Below are 9362 nucleotides of genomic sequence, written 5' to 3' on the forward strand. Positions count from 1 at the left end.
AACTCTCTGACTCAAAGTGCAGGCAGCTCTGCCCATCAAAGTCACAAGAAAATCACAACCAGAGCAAGTGATAGAGCAGCTGATCAGACCCAGAGCAGGAGGGATGGAGCTCCTCCAGGTGCTGTTAATGAGCCAGGGAAATTTAAGTAACAAGAATTAATCTCAGACAGCAAAGAGCTGAAAGTCAATCCACCCTGATCCACATAAATGGACAGCACAAACCATTCTCAGCTAAGCTCCAGACCAGAATTTTCAAGTGCTCAGCACTCAGTTTGATTCTCAGCTCCCAGAAGAGCTCAGGGCCCATCCAGCCGCAGGGTTTCAGCCTCTTTCAGCACCCAGCAGCTCCCATGCTGACACTTGCAGACAGAACCCAGTTCACCCACTGAACTCAGCAGCCAGCCCTAAGGCTCTGATTAGACAAGCTCATTATTTTTTAAAAGCTGCCCCTAAAGACAGATGCATGAAAACTCCCCAGAGGCATTAAGCACTTTCACTCACCTATAGCCAGAATGCCTCCCTTCCTTTCATTTGCATCAGAGCTTGAGACCAGCTCAAATATGTGATGGTTCAACTGATCATAAAACCTGGTGGATTCCTCCTGACTCATCTGTAAAACACAGAAGTTCAAATCAGCTTGCAGTATTCTTTCCTTCCTTCCTTCCTGCCCCCCAAACTTCCACAGACTGAGGCCACTTAGAAATTAAATCAAACACACATTACAAACACAAAACAGGGTCTCTTCTTTCAGCCCTAGCCATGTCAACTTTATTTATTTATTCTGCTGCTTGAACACCCATCCGTGTCACCCACCACAAGCTGGGACCAAGGTAAGCCCTTGCCATGCCTCCTGTCTCAGACCAGCTTGCCAAAATCTCCATCCCCAAAGCACCCAGGCAGCACCCTAGCCTCAGAGGGTAAATCAGGACCCCTTTGGGAGCACTCACCTCACGGAGCTCCATGGTGACATAGTGCTGCAAGTCCTTGGCAGCTTTTGCCCTGGTCTCCTCACTGCGACTCTTCAAGCCATTGGCAAATTGTTGGAGAATGGACACAGTGCCTGACATGATGGTGGCAGCTTGGGGCTCAGGGGCATCAAGTCCTGCAAGATCTTCAAAGAGAAACTTTGGGTTTTTTTACTGCTTTCTATAAACCTCTGAGCTTCCTTCTTAATCCTGCCCTTGGTGTTTCTGAAGTCTGTCCCTCTGCATGCAAGGAAGCTGTGCCATAAAATGACAACTAATGATCATAGAATCCTAGAATGGGCTGGGTTGGAAGGGAGCTCAGAGCTCATCAAGTCCAACCCTTGCTCCACTCCCCCCGTGGTTCCCAGCCCATGGCACTCAGTGCCACATCCAGGCTCTTTGGAAATCTCTCCAGACACGGAGAATCCACTACTTCCCTGGGCAGCCCATTCCAATGCCTGATCACCCTCTCCAGAAAGAAATTCTTTCTCATCTCCAACCTAAACCTCCCCTGGCACAACTTGAGACCCTGCCCTCTTGTCTTGCTGAGAGTTGCCTGGGAAAAGAGCCCAACCCCCCCCCTGGCTCCAACCTCCTTTCAGGGAGTTGCAGAGAGTGATGAGGTCTCCCCTGAGCCTCCTCTTCTCCAGCCTCAACACCCCCAGCTCCCTCAGCCCTTCCTCACAGCAATTCTGCTGGATCCCTTCACAGCCTCCTTGCTCTTCTCTGGACCTGCTCCAGCACCTCAAGCTCCTTCCTGAGCTGAGGGGCCCAGAACTGGACACAGTAATACTTCAATTCATGATAAATCAATGCTCTGACTCCAGGCTCAGCTGACTTTTCAGCAGTGTGCCCAGGTGGCCAAGAAGGCCAATGGCATCCTGGGCTGGCTCAGGAACAGCGTGGCCAGCAGGTCCAGGGAAGGGATTCTGCCCCTGTGCTCAGCTCTGGGGAGGCCACAGCTTGAGTCCTGTGTCCAGCTGTGCCTCACCAGGGCTGAGCACAGGGGCAGATGTCTCCCTTAGGCCTTGTAACCCTCTCACAACCTGTATCACTGCATCACATCCTGACCCACAGCCTGTTTGCTCTCAAACACCAACATATGCTCCAGCAGCTCAGGTGCCTGACCCCACCGTGCTCTAATTCTACACCAAGGGAAGTGCAATAGCTGGAAACCAGCCCAGTCTGATTAGGTTTTACAATTACTCCATAATAAGTAAGTCAAATGATTCCCATTATTCTGTGACTATCACATCTGACTCCTCCTTCAGCATTTCCATCCAAGTTTCTCCACAGAAATCCCAGTGTTATGCCAACACAGGGAAGACTCAGCAGCCAGGACCTGGCAAGTGTTGGGATTCTCCAGCTGATATTCAGGGACAGGAAGGCTCCATTCAGCAGCCCCCATCACTGCAACGGGACATTTTACTAAAACACCCCCAAAACAAACACCCTCGGGGGTCTTTATGCGAGAAAACACTTCCAAGCCTTAAACCTCCCCCGACTTCCAGCTTACATAAGCCCAAACCCACCACTCCATAAAACAACCCGCAGCAACACCAGACACCGAAACTTCCCCTCCTTTCCCCCCCAAATAACCCCAGACGGTCACAGAGATTCACCGAGCTGACAACCTCAGGCGGCTCCGGGGCTCGGCCCGGAGGGATGGAGGAAGGGAGGGAGGGAGGGAGCAGCCCGGGGCTGCGGCCCCTCCACTGCCGGCCGGGAGCTCCCTCACAGCCCCACCGGGCGGGCGGGAGCCGGCAGGCCCGAGCCACAGGGCCGGGAGGGAAGGGGGAGGCTGGGAAGGGCTGGCGGGACGGCTGAGGGGACTCGGGAGGGCGGGGAGAGGCTGAGGGGGAGCAGGGAGCCGGCCCGGCGGGGACTGGGGGGGAAGAGCCGGGAGTGCCGTGGCGGGAAGGGAGGGGGATGCTGAGGGGAGGGGGATGCTGAGGGGAAGGAGAGGCTGAGGGGAGGGGGATGACTGAGGGGAAGGGGATGACTGAGTGGAAGCTCCGCAGCCGCACTCACCGCCGCCGCCGCCTCCGGTTCCCCCGCTCCGGGCCCCGCTCCCTCCCTTCCCTCGCTTGCCGGAGCGGCGAGCCGCCGGCAGCCAATAGGATCCCGCGCAGGCTTTGATAGGCATGGCCTCGGACCAATAGAAAAAGAGGAAAGGAGAAGAGGCTCCGGCAGCCCCGCCCCTCCCGGCTGCAGAGCCGCAAAGGGAGACAGTGACCTCCCGGCCAATCATCAAGCCCGCAGAGAGAGAGTGGCAGTAGAAGTGACCAATGGGAAGGCGGTAAACGCCCGATTGGTGGACAGCCCGCTCTAGGCCCGCCTTCCCGGCGCCCTCCGGTTTCCGCCTTCCCTAAGGCCCCGGCGCCGCGCGCGCATGCGTAGAAGCAGTGCTGCACCGCCCCTTGTGCGTTACTGAAATGAGTCCGGCTGCCCACAACGGGACCGGGAGGGGCAGCGGGGGCGGTGCTCGGTTGCAGGTGCGGCTTCGTAACAACGCATAAAACAGCGCGGGAAGAGAGGGCGTGCCTCAGAGTGATCTCTCGGAGCCGACTGCGCCGTCCCATGCCTACACAGGGTGCTGGGTGTTGTCTCTCGGTACCGGAACCTTCTGCTGGAGGGCAGAGCGGGGTGGGGGGAGTGGAGTGGAGGGGCGGGAGCGGCGGTTGGGCGGTGGCGGCGCGCGGCAGGCTGGCGGTTGGGGCGGGCGCGCGAGGCGCCGCTCGTGCGGGTAAGGGCGGCGCGTGCGTCCCCTCAGGCCCCGCGCGCGCCCAATGGCGGCCTCGCTGCCGCCTCCTCATCCTCATCACCCCTCATCACCCCTCATCCCCCTCACCTCCCTCCTCATCCTCACACCCCTCATCACCCCTCACCTCCCTCACCTCCCTCACCTCCCCCCTCGTCCTCACACCCCTCATCCCCCTCACCTCCCTCCTCTCCCTCCTCATCCTCACACCACTCATCACCCCTCATCCCCCTCACCTTCCTTCTCGTCCTCACACCCCTCGTCCCCCCCCATGTCGTCCCCCCCCCCCATGTCGTCCCCCCCCCCCATGTCGTCGTCCCCCCCTCATGTCCCCCCCCCCCTCCTCATGCCCCCCCCTCTCATGCCCCCCCTCTCATGCCCCCCCCCCCTTTCAGCCCCCCTCAGCCCCCCTCAGCCCCCTCAGCCCCCTTCTCCTCCTCCTTCTCCCCGCCGGGCAAGCTAAACCCCCCCTGCCGTTCTTCCCCTTCCAGGTGCTGCTGTGGTGAGGCGGGGCGGCGGCAGGGAGAGGATGGAACTGGGAGACATGGTGCAAAAAATCAGCATCGACGGCCCCCGGGGGAAGGAGAGGAACGGAGCGGCAGAGGCTGAGGGGCTCCCACCCCCCGGCACCTGGAGGCAGAAGTGTGCTGCCTACGTCCTGGCGCTCAGACCTTGGAGTTTCAGTGCTTCCCTGACCCCCGTGGCTCTCGGCAGCGCCCTGGCGTACCGGGCAGAGGGAGCCTTAGACCCGGGGCTCTTGGTGGGAAGCGCTGTGGCCGTCCTGGCCGTGCACGGAGCCGGCAACTTGGTGAATACCTACTACGACTTTTCCAAAGGTATCGATCACAAGAAGAGCGATGACAGGACTTTGGTGGATCAGATTTTGGAGCCTCAGGACGTGGTCCGGTTTGGAGTCTTCCTTTACACTGTGGGCTGTATCTGTGCTGCCGGGCTCTATGCAGTCTCGACCCTCAAGTTGGAGCACCTGGCCCTGATTTACTTTGGAGGACTCTCCAGCTCTTTCCTGTATACTGGAGGTAAGTGCTGCGGCCTGTTTGCTGTGAATGGGAAGGTAAACGTGGCACAATTACCTGAGCTGTCAAGGGTTTGTACAAGACACAAGTGATGTGTTTTTCTGCCACTTCCCAGAGTTCTGGTACCTTAACTTGGTCCTGGTAGACAAGAGGATGACCATGAGCCAGCAATGTGCCCTTGTGGCCAAGAAGGCCAATGGCATCCTGGGGTGCATTAGAAAGGGTGTGGTTAGTAGGTCAAGAGAGGTTCTCCTCCCCCTCTATTCTGCATTGGTGAGGCCGCACCTGGAGTATTGTGTCCAGTTCTGGGCCCCTCAGTTCAAGAAGGACAGGGAAGTGCTTGAAAGAGTCCAGCGCAGAGCTACTAAGATGATGAAGGGAGTGGAACATCTCCCTTATGAGGAAAGGCTGAGGGAGCTGGGTCTCTTTAGTTTGGAGAAAAGGAGACTGAGGGGTGACCTCATCAATGTGTTCAAATATGTAAGGGGTGAGTGTCAGGGAGATGGAGTTAGGCTCTTCTCAGTGGTGACCAGTGATAGGACAAGGGGTAATGGGTGTAAATTGGAGCACAGGAGGTTCAAGTTGAATATCTGGAAACATTTTTTTCCTGTAAGGGTGACAGAGCCCTGGAACAGGCTGCCCAGGGGGGTCGTGGAGTCTCCTTCACTGGAGACATTCAAAACCCACCTGGACACGTTCCTATGCAAAGTGCTCTAGGTGGCCCTGCTCTGGCAGGGGGGGTTGGACTAGATGATCTTTCGAGGTCCCTTCCAACCCCAAGGATTCTATGATTCTATGATTCTATGAAAACTTGCATCCTTCCCCATTGGTTGTTGTGGTAAGAGGCATGTTAAATTCTTCAGTTTGGAAGTGGTGTTGAAATATTGTCTTCTTTGCATCACATTTACATATGTGGCTTCAGATGTCTAACAGAATTACTGCTGCAGGTTTTGGTGATGTATAGCTCAGCAGTATAGTTTGCTGTATGGGGGTTGGGGTTTTTCTATTGGTGTAATCTGGTTTGGAATGTTTTGTTATTATTCTTCTGATGGAATTTCATTGTGAATAAGGAATGGTTCGTGTTTGTTCTCGACAAGAGAAGGATGTTTTTAATGTTTTCCTGTGCTGATACAAACATAATTATTAGAAAATGAAAAGCAAACTGGCTCCAACTATCAACCATTCAGTTTCCTTCAAAGAACCTTGTCAGTTTTGTGTGCTGTTCTGAGCACTTTGTGCCTTTCTTTAGGAACAGGTTCTGGTATGTACCATCACACTAGAGAGCACTTCATTTCTATACTGTCTGTACAAATGGGCACTTCACAGAATCCTAGAATGGGCTGGGTTGGAAGGGAGCTCAGAGCTCACCAAGTCCAACCCTTGCTCCACTCCCCCCGTGGTTCCCAGCCCATGGCACTCAGTGCCACATCCAGGCTCTTTGGAAATCTCTCCAGACACGGAGAATCCACTACTTCCCTGGGCAGCCCATTCCAATGCCTGATCACCCTCTCCAGAAAGAAATTCTTTCTCATCTCCAACCTAAACCTCCCCTGGCACAACTTGAGACCCTGCCCTCTTGTCTTGCTGAGAGTTGCCTGGGAAAAGAGCCCAACCCCCCCCGCCTCCAACCTCCTTTCAGGGAGTTGGAGAGAGTGACTTCTAGATGTGAAGGCTGGTATTTGAACCTGCTCCTTAGTTTCTGCTACATTGCTGGACTAGAGAAACTCAGAAGCTGCATTCCCTTTATTATCTGGTAAAAAGAGAGCTCCCTGCTCAGCCAGGTGTGTTGTTCATTTTCAGTGTTTCTGTGGGGAGGAAGTCTGACCTGTCACATCCTTCATTCCCTTGTGCCACTGGAGTTGTTTGTTTGACCCTTGCTTCCTTTTATTCTTGTCTCTTGCCACAGGCATCGGATTTAAATACGTAGCCCTTGGAGACGTGGTGATCCTCATCACCTTTGGGCCTCTGGCTGTCATGTTTGCCCATGCTGTGCAGGTTGGGTACCTGTCTGTCTCACCCCTGCTCTACGCCGTGCCCCTCGCCCTCAGCACTGAGGCCATCCTGCACAGCAACAACACCCGGGACATGGAGTCAGACCAGCAGGCAGGCATTGTCACCCTGGCCATCCTCATCGGCCCTGCCTTCTCCTATGTCCTCTACACTGTGCTGCTCTTCTTGCCCTACCTGATTTTCTGTGTGCTGGCCACACGTTACACCATCAGCATGGCCCTGCCCCTGCTCACCATCCCCATGGCATTCTCCCTGGAGAGGCAGTTTCGGAGTCAGAACTTCAACAAAATTCCTCAGAGGACAGCCAAGCTCAACCTGCTCTTGGGGCTTTTCTATGTTTTTGGGATTACTCTGGCACCAGCTGGTGCTCTGCCCAAACTCTGACAAAGGCAGCAAGAGCCTCACAATTCAGTATTAAGAGTGGTTAATAGGGGATATTGTGGGTAGATGACCCATTCTTGACAGTGGGAAGAATGGAGAGGCTGTTTTGAGCTGTTGGTTTGATGGGAATGTTGTAATTTCTGGGCTTGGGGAGGTTGTACAAGACACTTCAAGTTATGTCAGTCCTTCAAGAAAAGGAGCAATGGTGCAGCTTTGCCTTGGGGGAGCAGGGTGATGTGAAGATGAGGAAATGGTTCAAGAACCTCGTCCTTCTGCCACTGAATTCAACTCAATGAAAGTAAGATTGAGCTTCAAACACAAACTCTGTTCCCTTCACAAGCACAGTGATTGCTCTTACTTCCCTTATCATGGTCAATAGTCCAGCAGCTCCAGTGCTCAACAAAACACTGCCAAATGTTTAGCATCACAACGATGTAGGTGCTATTCCTGCACTCCCATGTGAGCATAGTTCATCTCTTGTATGTTTTCTTTTTTTTTTTTTCCTCAGCAAAATGTTGAGCTTTTCTTTCCAAGCCCCCTGAAATGCACTAAAAGTTAATTCATTTAGCTGTTGCTTCTGCTTGGTCCTTAACATCTAGAAATTTATGTCTCTCTGGCACGTTGGTGCTAAAATGGAGCATGAACAGCCCCCTGCCCAAACCATAAGCCAAAACCATAAAGTTATGTTCTGCTGTGAAAGCTGAAGCTGTAAATGCAAAGGATGCAACTGAAAAGCTCTCATTGAGGAGGAAAACAACTGGTTTCCATTTTTGCATTTCTTTAGAATTTACTCTCTGAAATTACAGTCTTGGAGTTAAGGGGGAGCACTGTGTAGGGATTAATGGCTTCATGAGTGGAAGAAGAAATTCTTAGGTTGAAAAACATGTCATTTTTTCAGTTGTTGCTCTCTGTTTATTTAGAGGCCTGGAGTATTACAGTTAAATGGCTTTTTATAAGAAGCTCAAAAAGAAGCCCAGTTGAGCAAAGAAAGAAAAGGGTTAGAAAAAAGCATGAAGAATATTGCATTGGCTCTGAATAAAAATTAGGACTGGAAACAGGAAGAAACCAGTTTTGTTAACAAGTTTTTCTTAATAGAGCCCAGAGTTTGTGGGATGGAATCACTCATAGCTGTTAAGATAGCTCTGCAGTGAAGTTCCTCACCTCTTTTTCCCTTCCCACACCTTATCCTGGTTTTTTTGTTCTCTTCTGCAGCTCTTGCCATTTGATATTCATGTGGCCATTTGGAGAACTGATTGTTTCAGCCATTATGTAGCAGTGTGAAACCTATGCCAAGTGAAACTTCCAGTGCAGAGATGAGTTTGATCAGTTACATGTTGCTCAGTGGCAACTGAGTCCTCTCTCTGTTGAAGGAAAATTTATTCCTATTCTCTGTGCAGGGTTTTGGTGGAAAATTTGCTCACAGGAGTTCTGGAAAGCTTCAGAGGAATTGTGCCTGGAGCACAACCTTGGGTTTGGACCAAGGCAGAGTGTGGCTGGCTACTGTGTGGAGGGCTTTTAAACACAAGCAATAAGGTAGCAATAAACTTAGATCTGCCAGGGGTAAGTTCTGAGCTTGTGGTGTTCACCTGGGAGTGCTGAATGTTTATTAGTGGGGTGTAAAGTCAGGGTGATGATACAGGACACATGCTGTAGGATTAAGTGACTCTTCTTAGGACTTCAAGCTGGAAATATTTTGTGCAAATGTATTTTATGAGCCACGACTTCACCTTTTGTTAAAAATGGTCAAATGATCTCTCTTATCTATCTCACCAGGCACAAGACAGACTTCAGCAAGTGTGTTGCTTTCTACAGCAAAATACTTTAGATTAGAAATAGGAGGAGGAAGTGCAGAAGGTCAGCTCAGCTGGAGGGAGGGAGGCAGCCAGAAAGTTTTGGAAACTGTTTTTAAGACAAACACAGCACAGTATCTCTTGTTACTTCCTTGTGAACCTACAGAATAAAGGAAAGCCAGGGTCTGAGACCCACTCTGTTCTTCTGCAAGGCCAGAGCTTTTCAGGGATGTGATCTGAGCTGGTGAATCTGCTCACCTTGCAGTTGGGGTTTTGTGGGGTTGGTCCCAGTGTGGCTTTGTTGCTGCCTGCTTGGTTTGGTGTCAGCTTGGTCTCCTGTAGCCAGCACCTGAAAAGAATGCAGAGTAACCTTTTTCTACTTCTTTTACATAAACCAGAGTACTCCAGCTGAGTTCCTTAA

The 9362-nt window shown here is 52.4% G+C and overlaps 2 protein-coding genes across 4 annotated transcripts in view; one reads left to right on the plus strand and one right to left on the minus strand.

The window, feature by feature from the left end:
- The window catches only part of MTOR (mechanistic target of rapamycin kinase), a 62791-nt gene extending 59767 nt beyond the window's left edge, over positions 1–3024 (minus strand). For 2 of the 3 annotated variants that reach the window (XM_030463873.1, XM_030463875.1), the window contains exons 1-3: positions 2993–3024; positions 948–1111; positions 502–610 (exon numbers count right to left, since the gene is read on the minus strand). In XM_030463873.1, coding sequence (XP_030319733.1) covers positions 502–610; positions 948–1067 — 229 coding nt within the window. In that variant the 5' untranslated portion in view covers positions 1068–1111; positions 2993–3024. Of the gene's footprint in view, positions 1–501; positions 611–947; positions 1112–2599; positions 2617–2992 lie in introns of those variants that run through there. The other variant, XM_030463874.1, reaches the window with a different exon arrangement.
- Positions 3025–3497: 473 nt separating this feature from the next.
- Positions 3498–8519, plus strand: UBIAD1 (UbiA prenyltransferase domain containing 1). Its single transcript, XM_030463676.1, has 3 exons — positions 3498–3578; positions 4218–4763; positions 6667–8519. The coding sequence occupies exons 2-3, from the start codon at positions 4256–4258 to the stop codon at positions 7152–7154; spliced, it is 996 nt and encodes a 331-aa protein (XP_030319536.1). The 5' UTR covers positions 3498–3578; positions 4218–4255; the 3' UTR covers positions 7155–8519.
- Positions 8520–9362: the final 843 nt, after the last annotated feature.

This window comes from Calypte anna, chromosome 21 (genome assembly GCF_003957555.1).
Source record: "Calypte anna isolate BGI_N300 chromosome 21, bCalAnn1_v1.p, whole genome shotgun sequence".
Lineage (NCBI taxonomy): Eukaryota > Metazoa > Chordata > Aves > Apodiformes > Trochilidae > Calypte > Calypte anna.

What these genes read in the sequence shown, in the direction of transcription:
- UBIAD1 (XM_030463676.1), top strand. Translation starts at nt 4,256, where the DNA reads ATGGAACTGGGAGACATGGTGCAAAAAATCAGCATCGACGGCCCCCGG. An exon ending in CTCTTTCCTGTATACTGGAG is followed by an intron (nt 4,764 to 6,666) that starts GTAAGTGCTGCG and finishes CTCTTGCCACAG; the next exon opens with GCATCGGATTTAAATACGTA.